The 21,714-nt window shown below is 44.5% G+C and overlaps 2 protein-coding genes across 3 annotated transcripts in view; one reads left to right on the forward strand and one right to left on the reverse strand.

The window, feature by feature from the left end:
• Nucleotides 1–1,593: 1,593 nt before the first annotated feature.
• Nucleotides 1,594–14,130, reverse strand: LOC309657725 (uncharacterized protein; the record flags this gene model as incomplete). The annotated part of the gene is made up of 5 exons (XM_082455538.1): nt 1,594–2,972; nt 5,372–6,261; nt 6,374–6,564; nt 6,637–7,182; nt 14,024–14,130. The coding sequence occupies 5 exons, from the start codon at nt 14,128–14,130 to the stop codon at nt 2,961–2,963; spliced, it is 1,746 nt and encodes a 581-aa protein (XP_082311664.1). The 3' UTR covers nt 1,594–2,960.
• Nucleotides 6,188–21,714, forward strand: part of SEMA5A (semaphorin 5A) — a 537,896-nt gene continuing 522,369 nt past the window's right edge. For both annotated transcript variants that reach the window (XM_082454374.1, XM_082454372.1), the window contains exon 1: nt 6,188–6,323. The gene's annotated coding sequence lies outside the window, so the exon portion shown is untranslated. The remainder of the gene's footprint in view (nt 6,324–21,714) is intronic.

The raw sequence follows: 21,714 nt of genomic DNA on the forward strand, positions 1-21,714 counted from the left end.
AAATATTTCTGCTTTCTCCTGGAATCTTACTCTCTTCCCCCATTTTCTTGTTAGTCACTACTCATCCTTCCAATGTCAGCTCAAATGCCACCTTCTCAATGATGCCTGTTCTGACTCCCCAGACTAAAGCAGACACTCCTAAACTTGCCTTTCATAGCACTTCCCAGGGTTTATGCTGACATACTTGTGAGATCAGTCATTGATTCCCACCTCCCCAAGGTAATTCTGAAAGGGCGGGCATTGGCTGTGCTGCTCTCCCTTCTACTCAACCTGCATCCAAGTGCCGGGTACACGCCAGGCAACAAGCTATACTGAAAGCAGAAAAGCAGTGTGGGAGGGAGGGATGGAGAGAAGGAGGGCTGCATGGGGGGTAATGTTGAGAGTGAACCTGCAGGGACGCTGGATCTGGAAGAGTCTTCCATGTTCTGTCAGTTAGAAATCCCATTCTTCTGCGAAAACCAGAATAGAGACAATGATGGATAAAACAGAAGGGAAAGTCATTTCTTTTTCATGTTATGAAGTCTGCAGGTAGCAATCCTGGGCTGATAAGGAGGCTCCGTAAAGTCACTAGGGATTCAGGCCTTTTTTTTTTTTTTTTCTTCCCAGCTTTACTATCCTTAGCTCATGGCTTATATCCTAAGGTTACCTTACAAATCCAAGATGGTGGCTGGAATTACAACTATCACAACCAAGTTCCAGGCAGGAATCTGGAAGGGGGAGGGAAGGGCAAGAAAGAGTACACCCAGGTAGGTGTTGCCCCCCTTTATGAAGCCTTCCTTGGAATCCCAGGGACTTACATCTTATTCGTCATGGCTAAGTTCCACAGTCAAACCTAGGTGCAAGAAAAAAAAATTATTTTCAAAGCCAGGAAGATTGCAGTTTAAATATAATCAGGGGGTCTGTGTTATTAAGGGTGATGGGGGCAGGGGTTGCTGTTTGCAGATGATCACTGTGGTGTGATCACCACACTAGGGGTGACAAGGAGACAGGTAAGAGGAGGGGTTGGTATTTCGGGTGAGAGAAGTTGACATTCTGCATTGAGGCAACAATAACGGGAATGGAAAGGAGGGTCTGAAATGAGATTTGACAGACGGTGCGACAGGATCTTCAACAGTTCATCTTCCTGCTGATTTGCTTCAGAAGACACTTTGCCTACTGGTGTAATTTCACTTAGTAGATATTCTTTTCATTGAACTCAAGATCATTATGAGTTGATCTCCCTGGTAAATGACAGAATAAATTAAGACAGACTAATTTGTGTTTCTAAATCTATGTAGGATAAACATTATTTTTTAAAATATATTCCCAAATGTACTTATTTCCCCACCAAAGCTCTATTTCCAAAGACAGAGGAATATAGAGGCCATTAATAAGTATTAAACATATATATATATTTTTAAAAGTACAGTCTTTCTTTGCTTATAGATACTCAAGATATATACAAGGCTCAATGTCAGAAAATTACACTCAGGAGTGTTTTATCTCCATGCTGCAAATCATTTGCATTTCCTCTAGGTATTCCCACAATCTTTTAAACTTAGCATTCCCCCCCCAACCCCGCCCATACAATACTTATAAAAAGGCGACTTGAGGTATTTTGAGCATACCGATTTTATTTTAAGGAAAGTGGGTGGCTAGAAAAATATATCTAGACATTTAACCATAAACACAAGGAAAAATACTTCAGATTTCTAGAATACTTTGGTCTTCTGGATACATAGCTGAGGTAAAACACATCTTTTATTAATAGACCCTTACTGAAAGTGAGATTAATTACTAAGCTTTTCTAAGTAAAAAATAAGTGAGCATTTCTTGTTGAATATATGCTCTGATTGTTGTATCCTTGAGTTCTTGCTGAGGTCCGCAGTAGATGATAGATTTTAAGCAGGCTGTTCCCTTGAACGTGGCTGTGAAGTCTGGGAAGGTGGTTTTCACCTGTGAAGTGAGATCAAGAGAGCTCATTGGTGACCAGAGCTCACCTGGATGGGGCGAGGGCCAGGTTACTCTGTGCTAACCTGTACGGAACAACCGGCAGTGGCAAAGCATGTTCACCTGACCAGACGTGGGAAGCTTGAAGCAGGCCCTGGATGGACTTGGGTGGAAACTGAGACTTCAGAGAAGGGGACACGATGGAATGTCCAGTGCACAGACTGGCAGAGCGTTGGTGCCCACGTGGTTGACCTGGTCCTTCCATTTAAGGTCCAGGAAATTGCACTTTGTCCCATGCCCATGCTCATTCTCAGATGTGCTATAACTATTCTTTCTATTCTGTCCTAGTTTCTGGGCTGCTTTTGTTGAATAAAACTGGTCTGCTTACCTCTGCCAGGGGAGTGGGCTGCTACACCAAAAGGGGAGTGAGCGTTTCTTGGGTTAAAAAAACCTAAAGAGTTTCTGGGGAAGCTCAAGGGATGTGAGTAGGAGCTTACGACTCCCTGAACTCTCCTTTCTCGGTGATTCTTCATCTGTAAAAATTCTGGGGAGCATCCCAATGTCACCTGCAACCTTAATCATGGGTCTTCCAAATACTTAAAATTGGTGAACAAAAAGCAGCATTGTGCAATTTTAGTGATGCTCAAACAGATATCTTTTTATCAATGTTTGGCCATTTTAAGAAAAAAAAACTGATGGGGTTGATCAGATGATCCAGCAGTTGTTTCAATTCTTAAATGCCATGGATCTAAAAGAAGGAAAACAGGGGTGAAAAGAGAACATATGTTGATGGTGATTGTAATGTGTTCCCGCCTCATTGGTAGGAAAATCCAGTTACGATGTAAATGTCCAGAGTCACAACTTCTGGGCTGAAGTTTTTCATGATATTAATATAATCTCATCGCATTGTAAGGATCACAAACAGCAAGGTTTCCCTTTAAGGTCACTTGTGACCCACAGCAGCATCATGAGCTCTTCTGGGTGATGTTCTCTGCAGCCCCCTCCCGGCTTCTCTCCTCTAAGGTGGCAGTTTAACCATGTGGCTGGAATTCAAGCACAAGGGAGGGAAGTAAAGACAAGACAAAATCAATTACTTATTTCAGAGACATAAGAGATCCTTCACAGTTCCACCCAGAAACTGAGGTGAATCAGGAAATGGATGGCGTTTTTCAAATCACATGAATCAGCGCCCCATAATTCATCATTTCCACCACGTGTTTGGTTGGATTCCTCATTCTTTTACATTAACTGCACGGCTTACCTAACACAGTTTAGGGAAAGCTATGATTTCATTTTTAAAGGAAGAGAACTAAACGGTTTTGTTTTGAAATGATCACCTCCAGTTTTGACTGCTATGTGTAGCAGCTTAATGCCAGAATTTCTTCAGTGAGTAGTTTTAAGGAAAAAATCCCAGAAATTGCATTTGGAAAAAGGAAACACCTGTGGATTCTTTTAAATAATTTTTGTTGTAGAGAGCCTACTTCTTTGTTGGGCCCTGGGTGAGTATTTCACCTATGTCACTTTCTTTTTCCTTTATTGTTTACAAAGGACCTATGTGCCATCAGGTTTGTTTAAGCTCCTGATGAAGAAACTATACCTCAGAAAAGTTCAGGAACTTTCTCCAGGTCACAAGGCAAAATCATGACTTCAGTTTAGTTCCATTTTGCTTTAAAACTAAGGATGCACCCTAAATTATTATTTGGTTTCTCCCATTCATTTTTATTATTAATGTATTTGTAATTCATTATCACTAAAAATACATATTTTAATAATGCTTCGGTGTAGTCTGTAAAGTACCTGTAAAATCGACCCCCCCAAACATACACATAAAGTTATATAACTTATTGAGTTAAATGTTACTAACCCTCCTGGGTTATGGAGTAGATAGCTACTTCCTTCCCACTGCTTAGCTCTCTATATGCAGAGAATTTTTTTTTTTTTTTTTTAACGCCTTTAACTGTAGTGTTGAGGGGCAAAGAACAAGGAGTAGTTAAACACATTTGGGTTCCAGTTTCTTTCTCCCTTTGCCCTGGCGTCTGGAGGATACAAGGTCAGCATATCCACCCAAGGGTTGCAAGGGCAGGTGTAAGGCAGTGTCCTCCCTCCCCTCCCCACCTCCCCAGGGACAGAGCAGCTGGGCTAGACCTTGGCCAGCCTCCTCCTCCTGGGGGAGCGCTCCTGGGCCTCTGTGCCACGTAGACAGGAGAATCGGAATGTCGGGAATGGAGCTAGTGCCCCACGTGTCAAGCACAGAAGGAGGCGTGTTAAGCTTTTCATTAAGGCCTCAGGAGCCCGGCAGCTGCCAGGCACCAGGCTGAGCGCCCCCAGCACAACCCAAGGAAGAATGCACCTCCGAGACCCGCCCAGCTACTGACATTTCCTCCGGACGTCTTAAAGGAAATCCGAGTGAGGCCTTGAGTACCCACAGCAGCTCCATCACCAGCGCTACAGAGAGGCTGGAGTTCTGAGGCTGGGCTGAGCTTCCATGGAAACCTGCGGAACTACTTTCATTTAATTCTTTTATTAAAAAATATTTCTAGAAAATAAAGACAAATCAATGTCAATTTGTTTTTCGATTGTTTTTCTCTTGGATCTGGGTGGCTACAGCGGGAGCCATGACACCTTGCAGCCAGAGATGGGTTCTTTGTCTTGTAGATGAACTCAAGGGCACAGTCTTGGGCACGCTGGGCCACTCCCACTATCGGGAATCCCAAGACCCGGCCACTGGCCCTGGAGCGGCTGTGTGAATGTGGGCCGTAGAGCTTTCCATTGTCACTGCGGTAAGAGGGTCGTGGTGGGGACGTTCATGAGTTTCCATACGCAAGGGAAACTTGAAAGCCACTCTTTGAGGCCGAGATGGAGAAAAAAGGCCTCAGAGAGACTGTTCCCCACCCCCATCCAGAAGGAGAGGGTCAGGCGCGGCCCTACAGCTTTCCCTGCCGAAGTTTTGCAACAGAGTATCAACAAATTTTGCAACAAATTCCAGGAGTCTTGAAAGGTACTCTGCTTTCCAATTACGAATCTTTTCACCTGAGTACTCGCTCGATAAAGGCGAAACATCCAGCAAAAGGGCAGCAAGTATCAATAACATTTGCCCCATAATTGGACGAGATGACTTTGTCCATCTGGGGGCCCCTCTCTTAACGCTCAGCGTGGCCACCTGGGGACCCCCTGACCTGCCTCCCTGGTTCGCCGCATCTGTTCGTTTCTCTAACTCAACTCTGCCGAAATTGACCCGATCTAGCCGGGAGGCGCTCCCCCAAATCACTCCTCCAAGAACCCGCAGCAACTCCCTCGGTCTTTAAGAAGTTTCCAGCTCAGAGCGCGCAGGAGGATGTCGCACAGAAAGAACAAAATCACAGACTCGGAGTCGGGAGGACCCCGCGGCCCCTGCCCCCGCTCTCATCACACGGCCGCATTCAGCCGGGGGACGCGCACGTACCTGGAGCTGAGGCCGGCGGAGTGGACGCGCCACATCTCGGGTCTCCGCCCGCGCTGCCTCCGGCCCTTTATGCCGCCCCCGCACTCTCCCCCCGGCCCCCTCCCCCCGCAGCAGCCACGTCGGAGCTGCGGGACCCGGGGGCGGAGGAGCTACAGAAAGTCTCTGCAAGGCGGGGGAGAGGGAGTCCCTGAAAGTCCACGCTCGGGCGCAGTCGCACTGGGCAGGCAGCAGTGGGGCCCCTGGAGTCCGGGGGGACGCCGGGGGAGCGGAGGGGGTCCGGTCCCGGGAAGGGGAGGTGTCAGGAGAGGGGCCCAGGGAGGTCAGGCACGGGGAGGGGCGCTCGGGTTTCAGCCGGGCTGGGAGGAGGAGGAGGAGTAGGCGCGGCGGCGGGGGCGGGGCCGGGGCGGGGCCGGGGGCGGGGCGAGGCGGCCCCGCGCTCCCGGCCCGTGCTCCCCGCGCAGCTCTACTCGCCGGGAAGGCGGCGCCGGCGGCGGCTGCTCTCCCTGCGTCCGCTCCCGCGCGCCGCGCTCCCGCCGCGGGTGGGCTCCGCAGCGCCCGGCCGCTCGCGGTCCCTCCCCGGCGGCGGCCCCCACCCTCCACTTCTCTCGGCTGGGGCGGCCCGGCCCTTGTGGCGCATCCGAGGGGCTCCCCTCTCCCACTCGGGCTCCTCTGCGGAGCTGGCTGGAGCACCCAAATTTGCCTCCTCGTCTGACGACCCCGTTGGGCGCGAACCTGCTCAACCGCCGTCCGCCCGTGCGCCCGGGGACGGTGCGCCTGGCGCTCGAGCCGGCGCCCCAGCCCGGAGCGCAGCGAGCTGGGGGTGGCTCTGGGGAAGTGGCGGGGGCGGCGGCTGCTGCCTCGACTTCCCTCGCCGGGCGCTGAAGAAGACCCTCAGAGCCGCTCCGGGTCCCCGGCGCTGGATGACTGGCACGAGGAGCGCGCCTCCCACCTGGTGAGCGACCCCCCGCCCCGTCCCCGCGTGACCGTAGCCGCAGCCCCGACCGAGCCCCGTTGGGGCCAGGACCCGGGGGCGGCAGTGGTCGGCGGGTGGGTCGAGTCGATCTCGGGCCGGGTCGATCTGCAGGCACTGGGCGGGGGGCAGCCCGGGGGCAGGGTCTGGACTACCGTTAGTGCAGGGGCGCGCACAGTTGAGCGAGTACACTGGCTGGAAGTTTGTCTGCCTTTGCAGAGGTCTGAGTGTGCAGAGGTAAGGAGCGGAAGCGACCCGGTGGGCGCCCGGGCGGTGGGAGAGAGGGCACCCCTACCCAACACCTTCATAAGGTGCGCAGTGGAGGTCTTTGCACGCAGCCGGCGCGTGTCCAGGCTCGCATCGTCGGGAGCTAAAGGCAGGGGTCCCGGTGGCCGACACTTCGCAGTCCGGTAATCGCCGCCTGGGGCAAGGTTTTTCTGGTCGAGTTACTGGGGCTTTGCGGCGCCCGCGAGAACCCGGGAGGCGGTGGGACTTGGGCTCAACTCCACCGAGCGCTTTGGTTAATGAGGGAGACGGAGGCTGGCGGTCGCCCTGAACGTCGCGGCCGGGGATGTAGGGGCTGGGGAACCGCTTGCTCCGTGGGCTGTAGCCAGGCCAGTCCCTTTCCGCGGGCATCTCTACGCCGCTCCACGATTTCGCATCCCCTGGCTCAGGATTTCGGGGCCGGAGGGAAGACGTGCGAAGGAGCCGCCGCCGAGGAGTGATCTCCCCGGGATCGCTCCCCGCGGCGCTCGGTGCCCGGCCTAGCGCAGTCAGATCCCGATTCCCCGGGCTTTGGCGGGAAGCGCGTTCACCTCCTCGCCCTTTCCTCGCTTTGTACCTGGATGCGGCTGTTCAGAGTTGGGATTTAACTTTCCTGCACTTGCGGCGTCCCCGGGATCCCCGGCAGGGGGCGCTGAGAGCGAGCGCAGGAAAAGGGCGAGAGAATGCCAGGAGCACCGTGCTGGGTGAGTGGGTGGAGGTCCGAGTCCGCAGAGCGAGACCAGGCGGCTCTTGCAGCAATTTCACAGAGGCGGAGGGTGGTGGAGGAGTTGATCTGTTGACCTGAGGGAGCTGTCAGCCTTGTTAGAAGAAGGGACAGGAAAGGTGGTTTCCAAACTCAAGGCCCTTAAGTAGAAAGACTCCTTTCAGAGACAAACGTATCCTTGTAAACTCTTCCTGTTTGTGCATCTGTCTTCCTCCCTGTGACCGCTGTATTTACTCAGAAAGAAATCGAAATTGAGTGAAGATAAGGTGAGTTATGTTTAATATTGACATTAAGTTCTCAGGTGCACATTAGTTAAAATGCCAGGAGTTACAAATGATTGTCGCATCTTTTTTTTTTTTAATTGAGGTTTATGTTGAATCTCGTATTTAAGCAAAACAATTGTATGTCACAGTTAGCTTATCCAGAAGAGCTCTGTCACGATGGCCACCTTTGGAAACGACAGATATGTATGTTATTAATTATAGAGTTAGTCTTTCCTAAGGAGACACAGAAAGACAAAAACAGACTTTACCAGGGAAGATTTTTAACACCTAATTAGGATTGCTAAATTAATTGCTAGTTAATGCCACTTTCATTATTGAAGAGAGGGTAAAATTTATCATACACTATTTTGAGCGACCAATTCACACTTTCAGTTCAAGCAGATAATACCTTAACTTGTGTATCATTTCAATAACTTTTGCTATGTCTGCGTTTACTGCAGAGGAAACAGGGATTTTGTACCCCCAAAGATTTTTTTGCCATGCTTGTCTTAAATGAAAAAGCAGTCTGAAATGTAACTGCTTGGGCCCCTTGAAGCAGATTTCTTTTTTCTTGAGTTTCTTCCTTGCAGAAACTTTGCCACGAAATAGCAGCTCAGGCTCATCATTTGCACGCTCATGGAATCGTGGGGGTGATGAACTGGTACCTGCTTTTACATGCTTTTAGCCTTGTACGTACTTCCTTAATAGGGAGAAGATGAATGATGCTAATCATTTTATGCCTTTTACAAACTGCACTAACTTATTTGGTTGCTTTAATGGCAAACAGCTGTGAGATTCCTGCTGCGAGCAAAGACTTTGGTCTCCTGGGTGGTAAAGCTTGCCTTTGTCCAAAAGAAGTTTCTGAGATGTTCAAAACTAGGTAAAAATAAGCCTGTGCTCTTCACTGCTGTCTCCTTTTAAAATGATTCCTTCTCCATGTCCCGATAGGATAAGACATAGAAACGTATAGCGCAGCGGCTGTTAAAAGGTGTCGGCCAGTGGGGCATGATGAATTACGCACGTTCTAATCTTTTGCTTAAGTGTTAGCATTTGTAGACCTTCTGAATCCCCACTCACAGCTTTGTAGTGAGAAATCTTGCTTCACTTTAGATTCTTGATCGGAGATGTTAAAAAGCAGCAAACTTTTCTCTGTGTTGTATGCTAATTGCTCAAAATAACAGATGCTAGTTCCTTGGGACTCTCTCATACGCCCCTGATACTAGAGAGAGCTGCTTAGCTGAATCATTACATAATTTTTATTAACTTCGTGATTATTTTTAATGATTCCAAATGTCTGTTTTTGTTGTTATAAAGTCATCGAAATTAAGGCTTTGCTTCTGATACGCATACCGGAAAGTGGCGGAGGGGGGAACAGACCTTTATTAAAGGTCCAGCCAAAGGTCTAAAGGCATTCCATTACGTAAACAAGTGATCAGCAACTCTAGAGTTAACTAAGGTTAGGAACTAATCCCTAACAAGAAATTTGGATCACAAATCCTCCAGTTTGTGAGACAGAACAAGTTAATTAGTTTATAATATGTCAGAGTCAAGGATTCCGTTTATGGATTAGTCTACGCACAGGTGTTTGAGAGAAGTCCCACATCCTGCAGTAAATCCCCCATAATTCTTGATTCTAAAATCACACCATATTTGTGTTTAAAAATGCTCCTGACATTGTTGCTACAGGTATGCAGACAAATTGCTTAGAGTATAATTATAACACCAAAGTGACACGTTTTTATGTTTAGAGTTAAATAATTTTTAAAATGTAGCTTTTGCCCTCGAGCAAATTGAGTTACACCGAAGTGCAAAGTTTGTGTGCGGAACCTGGTACACTTCTGCCCACACGCGTCTATTTGCATGTTTATACAGAGAAAGTGAACAATTTTCTTGAGTCCTAAGATGAGTACACATAAGCACTTTAAGTTGTTTATACTATCTTTGTGTACTGTTGTTGATAACGTAGACATTTTCGCATATGTCTCCGGCTACCTTTTAAAATTGAGATGCAGAAGTTTTGTTGAAAATTACTGGCTTTTATCACTCTGCTTGATGCCTTGTAGAAACAATCAGCTGTAGATAGGGGGCAATCTGCTGTCTCTAATTCCTGCACAAATTGGTGGCATCTTAAAGATAAATTCAACAGGTGAGGAGTAGCTAGTTCATTGGGAAGCAGTTTGAAGAAGCAGCTTTTGTTGTGCTTGATAAAGATATCACTGATTTCTTTGATGAATTTACCGGGTACTGGGTATCTTAGATATATATAGAATCAATTTCTAACGGCAAGAAAAGAGGAAAAAAATTAAAGTAAGCTGGAATATACGTAGACAAACTTGTTTTGATTCAGAATTTATGCCAGACAGAGCAAAGCAAACGAAAACTTGATCCAAGAGAAGGTCCAGTATAACAAGTAACTTATTATAACATACTGGTATTGACACAATTAATCTTTGCCATCTAAAGGTTCTAGAGCTAGGGAAACTTGGCTCTGAATTTCGCAGAGTATACTGAAGCAACTTCAAAGACAAGTTATATAGTTCCCTGGGGTGTGACATTTAAAATAGGATGAACCCAATGGTGGGCTTAAGAAAACAGAAAATTTTCTCAAAGGAATTGCTGTCGTCTTTGTCTTTTTCTTTACCTTCTTTTATTGCCCAAGATGAATGGTTGTTTGACAAGAGCAAAGTTGAGCACTTTACTTCTCTTTCCTAAGTTTTAAAATATATTAGCGTAGTACTGTTGCATTTGGAAAAAATTAAATCATTCCATTCTTTACTCTCTTTTTTCCTACATACACTAGAATTGGCTTCCTGATTAATATTGAAAAACACTATACTTTAGAAGAGAATAACGTTTTAGAGGGTGAATTTCTTTTATTTCTGGAAGGCCATGAACTCACTAATCTTTATCTTCCCATCTGTCATTCATTACTTGTCACCATCTCTCTGGGGAATCAGCTACACTAGGATTCACGTAGAATGATGAGGAGGTACACATTGGAACAATTTTATTTTATGTTGCATTTTTATGTCCATTTGAGAGTAGATTACATTACTGCAGTAGGTAATTCAATTACAGATATGTATGATAAATAACCAGGAGACTGATGCTATCAGAAGACAACTCTACTGGAGAAATAATACTGTATTTGCTGAGATGTGAAATTAAATAAGTTCTAGACAAGTGACAATCAGGATTGAGCAAGGACAAATTGTTCACAGGAAATAGAGCCTCTTTCAATCAGTTCAAATTCACCCAGCATTTGGCAACGATATATGATATGCCTATGCAAAGAAAAACAGAGTCAAAAAAAAAAAGCATTAAGAAAAATTCTGCTAAGCCGTTTCCTTAAGTTGTCTGCAGAAACATAAGATGGTTAGTGCCTGCTGTGACTTCCCGGAAGAGATCCGTTTCTCACCAACTGACCCCAATGCAATTCCATACAAAGAACTTCCCTTTCTGTAAAAGAAACTGGAGATGTGACACATCTTGGGGAGGGCTTCCAAAGCTGTGCTCAGTCAGTCACCAAGGATGCAGCTGCCCCGCGGCCAGGACTACTCAAGCTCTCAGTGCCAGGCCAGCGTCCCCGACGGAGGCCAGGGACATTTATGGCTGGACGTCCTGCAGCCAAATGGGCTTTAGCATCACACCCTGCTTCTGTGATTCCTTTTACGTGGCTGAGATTTAGATCTGCTGTAAAACTTCACCGATTGTAAAGCTGAGAACATTGTTTGTAACTGGTGGCATGAAGCAAAAATAATTGCTCTGGATGTTAACCTTCCTTTCTTTGTTCAGCAGACGTTGCTCTTAAGCCATGGTTCATGCCAGTCGAGGTACATGTGGGGACTGAGTAAGAATTTGCTTCTGAGATGCCTGTCAAGTCAATTCCTGCCTCTTCTAGCTGTGGACTTGACTTTGGGAAAGTTAGTGCTAGGAAAGCTGGGTCGAATAAATTACCAGAAGCCCGGGCTTTAATAGAGTACTTGCCTAATTGGGCAGGGCAGTTGGGAGAGGCCTCGGCCTCCGATGAAGCACTTGATGGCCAGGGAGAGGTCCCCACGGAACAGGCCCGCCTACTGTGCTGGAGCGATGTCAGTGGTGGTTGGACAGGTTGCAGGCCAGCTGCAGAGGGGTGATGAGGGCAGCAGCAGTTGACAGTGGCGTAACTGTCCCCATGTGACTGAGGGGTGTCAGAGGTCCCAGGAGAGCCCTGCACAGAGGAAGTGGGCGGAGCATGTGGATGGACTTGGAGACGGCCAGGCGGCAGTGGTGGGTCAGGATGCCAGGTCTGCCTCACCCCTGGGGGTCCTCCCCTTAGAAGCAGGTCCTCCAGAAGATAGAAGGGGAGGAGGAGCCAGGAGGTGGGGTAGGACTTCCCTACCAGAGCTATGGGGATGTTGGATTGCTCCAACCCAACATGCTGTATTTCTTAAAGACTTTCACCAACAGAGAATGGAAGTTCAGCAGCCACATGAGACTGCCACTGGTGAGTCTTCCGTGTCTAACACAGCGCCTGGCACACAGGCTGCCCGGGTTCGTACGTGTGGTGAGTGAATGAATCAGTAGATGCCTTTACGTGGTATATAAATAGTACAGACTGCAATATAGTGTCCTGGATAAAGGCTGTGACTTTACTAAGACTTTGGGGGCCAACCGTGGAAGCTAAACACTATTTAGGTGGAGAAAAGTGTTTCAAATACCCCCAAACTGATTTATTTGCACAGTCTTGAAATAAAGATGTCTTTGTGAGCCAAAGACTGTGCACTTCACAAATCCTAATACAGGGCTATTTGCACCATTGTAAATGCTTGTTCCGTGAGTTGATGACCTTGCTGGACTTGGAGATTAGCATAAAACACTTTATGTGTATTCAAATAGTTTATGTTTATTAAAACATAAAAAAGTGAAATTCAGGGATGTTGTTTACTTATTGAAACCAGCTCACTCCCCTCGCCCACCCATAGGCACAAAAATTCCAGGGAATGTATTGTATCCTCATGATGTATTTTCACACATTACAGAGACTTTTAGAAATTCTAGAATATTTTAGAACTAGGGAAGCCTTTCTTATTTTATTTCTGCGAAGAGGCCCATAAGCCTTGTCACTTAGTTGGATTTATAGATTTAATAAGCTGAAACAGATGAGTGGATAAATAAAATGTGGTCTAGCCATACAACGGACTACTATTCAGCAATCAGATGAATGAACTCTTGATAGAGGCTGCAGTAAGCGTGAACGTGGAAACATTGTGCTTAGTGAAAGAAGCCAGTCACAAAAGACCGCATGTCATATGATTCCATTTATAGGAAATGTCTGGAAAAGGTAAACCTGTGAAGGCGGAAGGCAGATTCGCAGTTGCCTGAGGCTGGGGCTGCAGGTTGGAAGGCACTGCAAATGGGCAGGTGGGACTTTTCAGGGCAATGGAAATGTTCTAAAACTGCATTGTGGGGACAGTCACACAGCTCAGTACATTCACTAAGGATCGTCGAATTGTACACTTACAGTGTGTGAATGTTATGTCATGTAACCTATACCTCAGTAAAGTTGTCTACAAAAAAAGAAATCTGGGACAGAATCTCTAAAGTTAGAGTACGTGAAACCGCCATGGCCTAAACAAATCCTGCTGTGTTTCCTGGGAATTGTGTCTGTGTTTCCAGGATTTTCACAAAGCCTAGTGCCTTGGCCACCAGATGCCAGAATGAGCAGCGTCTCTTTGATCCCGCGGCACTTCCTGGGAAGTGTATCAGAGCTGTGATCTCTGTCATGAAAACAAGCAAACCCAGGTTGTTTCCAGTTGAGACCATGGAACCGAATCAAATCCATTAAACTCATCGGCCCACCTGGCTACTCAACGTTTGCTACACCCCGATTCCCAGTCGTTTGTTAGAGGATACTTCTCTTCTGCCAGTTTTATTGGTACATGGACATCGCTCCGGGAGGGGGGGTGGAAATCTTTGAAAACATACAGTCTCCTGATCTCATTAGAGCTGCAGGGTCTGGGGCTCCCAGAGCATGGCTCTGCTCGCCAAGGGTTGCTGCTTTCCTGGGATGGAGCAAAGTGCACGACACCTGCTTCTGTATCCTTGTTCACTTAGCAGAGCTTCTGCTTCCCCTGGTGAGGTTACTTTTAACAGCCAGAGCCAGTGGCAGAATGCAGATTTTTGAATGCCCAGAGCCTGAATGGTTAAAGTGAAGAGTGCCTTTTTTTTTCCCCATTAGAAGAAGAGCCATAGGATCACTTCTGGCTCTTTCTATTTTTCTTTGACATGTTTTTGCAGTTTAAAGCACAAGCTGAGATTAGGTTATGGGTAGAGATACATGTGAATTGCCTATCAATTCACTCTCTTGCCCTTCCCTCCTCTGTTTCAACTCCCTCCCCCATGTGAAAGGGACTTGCCAGGCTTTGTTTAGACAGTGGCATCTCCAGTACCTGGCTCTTTGCTCTGGGGATTCAGAGCTGCTGCTGGATGATGTGATACCATAGGTTTCATTGACAGACATGCTCTTTGGCTCAGTCTTGTTCCTGGGCTGCTTCATGTTGGCTCGTATAGGTCAGTCCTCATCTAGGTCAGTTACAAGTGTGACGGGAACGCAGTGGCTGTTTAATTTCATCCCAGCACTTGTTTCACATCTGATGGTGCTCTCGAGCTGGGAGAAGCATGCATCGGCTTATCAGGTGAGAGAAGCACTTGTGAGAAGGCAGTGGGAACCTCTCCATCCCTCAGCCTTGCGTCCTGATGGAAGAGATCGGAAGCCTTGGAGCTATGCTTCTCAAGGCCCTTCCTCTTCTCCACCTTGAACTCTCACTTCCCTGGCCCCTGGTCACAAAGCTGGTGCCAGGAAGGTGAGGATACCTGAACCCAGATGCTTGAGTTGACAATATTTCCCACTCTACCTGTCTATCCCCACTTTCCTTACAATGCACATCTGAAACCAGTGTAAATGCCCCTCATGAATGGAAATTGTGCCGTAGTCGGGGGTGGGGCTGGGTAAGGGTGGAGATGAGAGGTCCCGGAGCTCTGCACCTCCAGGCAGGGCACACTGGCTGTCAAGGCTTCCTAAGCAGACTCCTAAGTCAGGCCTGGAGCCAGATTTACTCCGTCTGCCGGCAGTGATGGAATCCCTAGCTTCTGTCGCCAGCTCGTGAAAAGAAATCATTCAGGAAACTGCAAGCTGGTGAGTAAGAATTGCAAAGATTCATTCACTCGAAAGCTGACGCCTGAAAATTTTATTTAAGTTCGAACAATTTCTCCAGCCCACCTGCTGGGTTTCCATCTCCTTGTGGTTTATCTTGGTGCAGAGGAAAGTCCGTGGTGGTAAAGGGCTCACAGTGGGGATCTTGGCGGACACGCCCCAGAGATGGTACTGGCAGAAGGGCCTTCTGGATGTCCCACACCGCACTCATCCCTGACCCAGGACTCTGTGCAGTAAGGTCCACTTCTTTTGAACTCCGTGGAGTAAATACCAGTGCTTGGACGTTAGTTGCTAAAGCTGTAAACCCCAGTTAGACCGTAGAGGGGAACAGTCAGTCTTCATAGTGGTTAGATACCTTGTCAATTCAAATACCTTGAAGACACTTTTAAGAAGAGTGTCTGTCAATGAATTAATTGTTTATTGAGGGAAGCTCAAGGAAATCAATGCTTTGAACTTGGACCATGGCCAGAGGGGAGACTGACTTGCCCAACATGGGGAGGAGAATACAGAGAGTAACATACCTTACGTTTTTGATTAGGAAGAATAGTACTTCCCAAGGCCTACGTAGTATTTAAAAGGGACTTTTTTTTTTTTTTCTCATATAATGAAAATAATAACAGAAGATCAAACACTTCAGATTCAAACCCACTTTAGAAGTATATTTGATTTATTTGTTTGGGTTTGTGAATGGGAGTAGTACTAGATTTGGAGTGAGTTTGGGAAAGAGAAGACCAGATAAACATTCTTCGTTTAGTCTTTGGGACCCTGAGTTCCTTGATAACCTTTCAGAAGAATCTCAGTTTTTCTTCTGGTGGCCAATTACTTTGCTCTTTTCTGTCAAGAGGGAGAAGAATATCATGACCTCTTACCTAGGAAGTATGGACTAGAGGAGAAACTCAGTCAGGTGCAGATCTTGTTTCATACTTCTCCAGAGTGTCACCCAGATCTTTGTCCTCTATCAGAATGCCCAGCTCCATTGGTGCATTGGTTTGGGGTCAACATGAAGAAGGGACACAGAAAGGAAAACAGTGTCCTGAATGCTGGAAATCCTTCTGCGCTCCAGAGAACGTTGGTTCCGTTTAGTCTTTTTTTTTTCCTTTTAATAAATTCTATACTGACTTTTTCTGTCCTCCTCCTGCAACCCAGGCAGTGATCCTTTTTTTGCAAAAGCAATCACAGCTCCGATCCTTCCCGTCATCAGCGAGCTTGTGATCTGCAGAAGAGCCACGGAGCACCATGTCACACATTTGCGTGGGAGCACAGCCCCATTGGACTGGGACACTGGCCTACCTGCCCCTTGGAGTGGGCGCCATGGAGGTTGTGACCCACAAAGCGAGGCTATGAGTTCAGCCCCGGATGATCTTGGAGTCTCTTTCATTTCTGGTGGTAGTGCGTGAACGTTGATGCAGGTTTTGGATTTGCCGCTAAGTGCCTTTCAGTGGGCTTTTAATTTTTCATTTTTAAATTAAAAGTGTATGTTTGCTGGAAGAACTGGCTTCGGGGTCCAGATTTCCTGCCTGGAGGTTGTTGGAGACGGGGCTAAGTGGGAAGAATTAAAATCGTGATCGGAGGCTTGGCAAAAATCATCATTAAGAGGCCCGGGCAAAGGGCACAATTAGTGCACGGCTCAGATCGGGGACTGATGTGGGAGACCCGCAGGGCCAAGTGCCCTTTGTGGGTTCTTCTTTAATTGCACTTTTGAGTGAACACCCAGTTTAATTAAGCCTGCGGGGGTAGACTTACAAAAAGTCAAAAGCACGTTTGGGAAGGCTGCTTGCTTGAAAGAGTGTGGGAACCCTCGTGTTTATCGCTGTTACTCTTCAGGTGAGTGCTACCCTGTCTTTTTATCTTATTTAAAAATTTTTTAATTTTATATTGGAGTATAGTTGATTAACAATGTGGTGTTAGTTTCATGTGTAAAGCAAAGTGATTCAGTTATACATATACATGTATTTATTCTTTTTCAAATTATTTTCTCATTTAGGTTATTAGAGAATATTGAGCAGGGTTCCCTGTGCTATACAGTGGGTCCTTGTTGGTTATCCATTTTAAATATAGCAGTGTGTACACGTCAATCCCAAACTGCGAATTCATCCCTCCCTGCCCACCCTCCCACCTTTCCCCTTTGGTCACCATAAGTTTGTTTTCTAAGTTGGTGAGTCTGTTTCTGTTTTGTAAATAAGTTCATTTGTATCATATTTTCTTTTTTAAGATTCTGCATATAAGTGATGTCATATGATATTTGTCTTTCTCTGTCTGACTTACTTCACTTAGTATGAAAATCTCCAGGTCCATCCGTGTTGCTGCAGATGGCATTATTTCATTCTTTTTAATGGCTGAGTAATAGTCTATTTTTTATTTTGTTTTGTTTGTTACAAGGTATTTATTTATTTTGAATTTTTGAATTTTATTTTCTTTAGTTTTTTATATGGCAGGTTCTCATTAGTTATCCATTTTATACACATCAGTGTATACGTGTCAATCCCAATCTCCCAATTCATCCCACCACCACCACCACCCCCCCCCCCGCCGCCGCTTTCCCCCCTTGGTGTCCATATGTTTGTTCTCTACATCTGTGTCTCTATTTCTGCCCTGCAAACCGGTTCATCTGTACCATTTTTCTAGGTTCCACATATATACGTTAATATACAATATTTATTTTTCTCTTTCTGACTTACTTCACTCTGTATGACAGTCTCTAGATCCATCCATATCTCAACAAATGACCCAGTTTTGTTCCTTTTTATGGCTGAGTAATATTCCATTGTATATATGTACCACATCTTCTTTATCTATTTGTCTGTCGATGGGCATTTGGGTTGCTTCCATGACCTGGCTATTGTAAATAGTGCTGCAATGAACATTGGGGTGCATGTGTCTTTTTGAATTATGGTTTTCTCTGGGTCTATGCCCAGTAGTGGGATTACTGGATCATATGGTAATTCTATTTTTAGTTTTTTCAGGAACCTCCATACTGTTCTCCATAGTGGCTGTATCCATTTAAATTCCCACCAACAGTGCAACAGGGTTCCTTTCTCTACACCCTCTCCAGCATTTGTTGTTTGTAGATTTTCTGATGATGCCCATTCTAACTGGTGTGAGGTGATACCTCATTGTAGTTTTGATTTGCATTTTTCTAACAATTAGTGATGTTGAGCAGCTTTTCATGTGCTTCTTGGCCATCTGCATGTATTCTTTGGAGAAATGTCTATTTAGGCCTTCTGCCCCTTTTTGGATTGGATTGTTTGTTTTTTTAATATTGAGCTGCATGAGCTGTTTATATATTTTGAAGATTAATCCTTTGTCCATTGATTCATTTGCAAATATTTTCTCCCATTCTGAGGGTTGTCTTTTCGTCTTGTTTATGGTTTCCTTTGCTGTGCAAAAGCTTATAAGTTTCATTAGGTCCCATTTGTTTATTTTTGTTTTTATTTCCATTACTCTAGGAGGTGGATCAAAAAAGATCTTGCTGTGATTTATGTCATAGAATGTTCTTCCTATATTTTCCTCTAAGAGTTTTATAGTGTCCGGTCTTACATTTAGGTCTCTAACCCATTTTGAGTTTATTTTTGTGTATGGTGTTAGGGAGTGTTCTAATTTCATTCTTTTACACGTAGCTGTCCAATTTTCCCAGCACCACTTATTGAAGAGACTGTCTTTTCTCCATTGTATATCCTTGCCTCCTTTGTCATAGATTAGTTGACCATAGGTGCGTGGGTTTATCTCTGGGCTTTCTATCTTGTTCCATTGATCTATATTTCTGTTTTTGTGCCAGTACCATATTGTCTTGATTACTGTAGCTTTGTAGTATAGTCTGAAGTCAGGGAGTCTGATTCCTCCAGCTCCGCTTTTTTCCCTCAAGACTGCTTTGGCTATTCGGGGTCTTTTGTGTCTCCATACATATTTTAAGATTTTTTGTTCTAGTTCTGTGAAAAATGCCATTGGTAATTTGATAGGGATTGCATTGTATCTGTAGATTGCTTTGCTGGTATAGTCATTTTCACAATACTGATTCTTCCAATCCAAGAACATGGTATATCTCTCCATCTGTTTGTATCATCTTTAATTTCTTTCATCAGTATCTTATAGTTTTCTGCATACAGGTCTTTTGTCTCCCTAGGTAGGTTTATTCCTAGGTATTTTATTCTTTTTGTTGCAGTGGTAAATGGAAGTATTTCCTTAATTTCTCTTTCAGATTTTTCATCATTAGTGTATAGGAATGCAAGAGATTTCTGTGCATTAATTTTGTATCCTGCAACTTTACCAGATTCATTGTTTAGCTCTAGAAGTTTTCTGGTGGCATCTTTAGGATTCTCTATGTATAGTATCATGTCATCTGCAAACAGTGACAGTTTACTTCTTCTTTTCCAATTTGGATTCCTTTTATTTCTTTTTCTTCTCTGATTGCCGTGGCTAGGACTTCCAAAACTATGTTGAATAATAGTAGTGAGAGTGGGCATCCTTGTCTTGTTCCTGATCTTAGAGGAAATGCTTTCAGTTTTTCACCATTGAGAATGATGTTTGATGTGGGTTTGTCATACATGGCCTTTATTATGTTGAGGTAGGTTCCCTCTATGCCCACTTTCTGGAGAGTTTTTATCATAAATGGCTGTTGAATTTTGTCAAAAGCTTTTTCTGCATCTATTGAGATGATCATATGGTTTTTATTCTTCAATTTGTTAATATGGTATATCACATTGATTGATTTGCGTATATTGAAAAATCCTTGCATTCCTGGGATAAACCCCGCTTGATCATGGTGTATGATCCTTTTAATGTGCTGTTGGATTCTGTTTGCTAGTATTTTGTTGAGGATTTCTGCATCTATATTCATCAGTGATATTGGTCTGTAATTTTCTTTTTTTGTAGTATCTTTGTCTGGTTTTAGTATCAGGGTGATGGTGGCCTCATAGAATGAGTTTGGGAGTGTTCCTTCCTCTGCAATTTTTTGGAAGAGTTTGAGAAGGATGGGTGTTAGCTCTTCTCTCAATGTTTGTTAGAATTCACCTGTGAAGCCATCTGGTCCTGGACTTTTGTTTGTTGGAAGATTTTCAAATACAGTTTCAATTTCATTACTTGTGATTGGTCTGTTCATATTTTCTATTTCTTCCTGGTTCAGTGTTGGAAGGTTATACCTTTCTAAGAATTTGTCCATTTCTTCCAGGTTGTCCATTTTATTGGCATAGAGTTGCTTGTAGTAGTCTCTTAGGATGCTTTGCATTTCTGCGATGTCTGTTGTAATTTCTCCTTTTTCATTTCTAATTTTATTGATTTCAGTCCTCTCCCTCTTTTTCTTGATGAGTCTGGCTAATGGTTTATCAGTTTTGTTTATCTTCTCAAAGAACCAGCTTTTAGTTTTATTGATTTTGCTGTTGTTTTCTTTGTTTCTATTTCATTTATTTCTGCTCTGATCTTTATGATTTCTTTCCTTCTGCTAACTTTGGGTTTTGTGTGTTCTTCTTTCTCTAGTTCCTTTAGGTGTAAGGTTAGATAGTTTATTTGAGATTTTTCTTGTTTGTTGAGGTATGCTTGCATAGCTATAAACTTCCCTCTTAGAACTGCTTTTGCTGCATCCCATAGGTTTTGGATCATTGTGGTTTCATTGTCATTTGTCTCTCGGTATTTTTTGATTTCCTCTTTGATTCTTCAGCGATCTCTTGGTTATTTAGTAACGTATTGATTAGCCTCCATGTGTTTGTGTTTTTTACTTTTTTTCCCTGTAATTCATTTCTAATCTCATAGTGTTGTGGTCAGAAAAGATGCTTGATATGATTTCAGTTTTCTTAAATTTACTAAAGCTTGATTTGTGACCCAAGATGTGATCTATCCTGGAGAACATTCCATGCGCACTTGAGAAGAAACTGTAATCTGCTGTTTTTGGATGGAATGTCCTATAAATATCAATTAAATCTATCTGGTCTGTTGTGTCATTTAAAGCTTGTGTTTTCTTATTAATTTTTTGTTTGGATAATCTGTCCATTGGTGTAAGTGAGGTGTTAAAGTCCCCCACTATTATTGTGCTACTGTCAATTTCCTCTTTTATAGCTGTTAGCAGTTGCCCTATATATTGAGGTGCTCCTATGTTGGGTGCATATATACTTATAATTGTTATATCTTTTTCTTGGATTGATCCCATGATCATTTTGTAGTGTCCTTCCTTGTCTCTTGTAACATTCTTTATTTTAAAGTCCATTTTATCTGATATGAGTATTGCTACTCCAGCTTTCTTTTGATTTCCATTTGCATGGAATATCTTTTTCCATCCCCTCACTTTCAGTCTGTATGTGTCCCTAGGTCTGAAGTGGGTCTCTTGTAGACAGCATATATATGGGTCTTGTTTTTGTATCCACTCAGCAAGCCTGTGTCTTTTGGTTGGAACATTTAATCCATTCACGTTTAAGGTAATTATCAATATGTATGTTCCTATGACCATTTTCTTAATTGTTTTGGGTTTGTTTTTGTAGGTCCTTTTCTTCTCTTGTGTTTCCCACTTAGAGAAGTTCCTTTAGCATTTGTTGTAAAGCTGGTTTGGTGGTGCTGAATTCTCTTAGCTTTTGCTTGTCTGTCAGGGTTTTAATTTCTCAATTGAATTTGAATGAGATCCTTGCCTGGTAGAGTAATCTTCGTTTTAGGTTCTTCCCTTTCATCACTTTAAGTATGTCATGCGACTCCCTTCTGGCTTGTAGAGTTTCTGCTGCGCAAGCAGTTGTTAACCTTATGGGAGTTCCCTTGTATGTTATTTGTCATTTTTCCCTTGCTGCTTTCAATAATTTTTCTTTGTCTTTAATTTTTGCCAATTTGATTACTGTGTGTCTCAGTGTGTTTCTCCTTGGGTTTATCCTGTATGGGACTCTCTGTGCTTCCTGGACTTGGGTGGCTATTTCCTTTCCCGTGTTAGGGAAGTTTTTGACTATAATCTCTTCAATT

This window comes from Balaenoptera physalus, assembly GCF_965194825.1.
Source record: "Balaenoptera physalus genome assembly, chromosome: 3".
Taxonomy (NCBI): domain Eukaryota; kingdom Metazoa; phylum Chordata; class Mammalia; order Artiodactyla; family Balaenopteridae; genus Balaenoptera; species Balaenoptera physalus.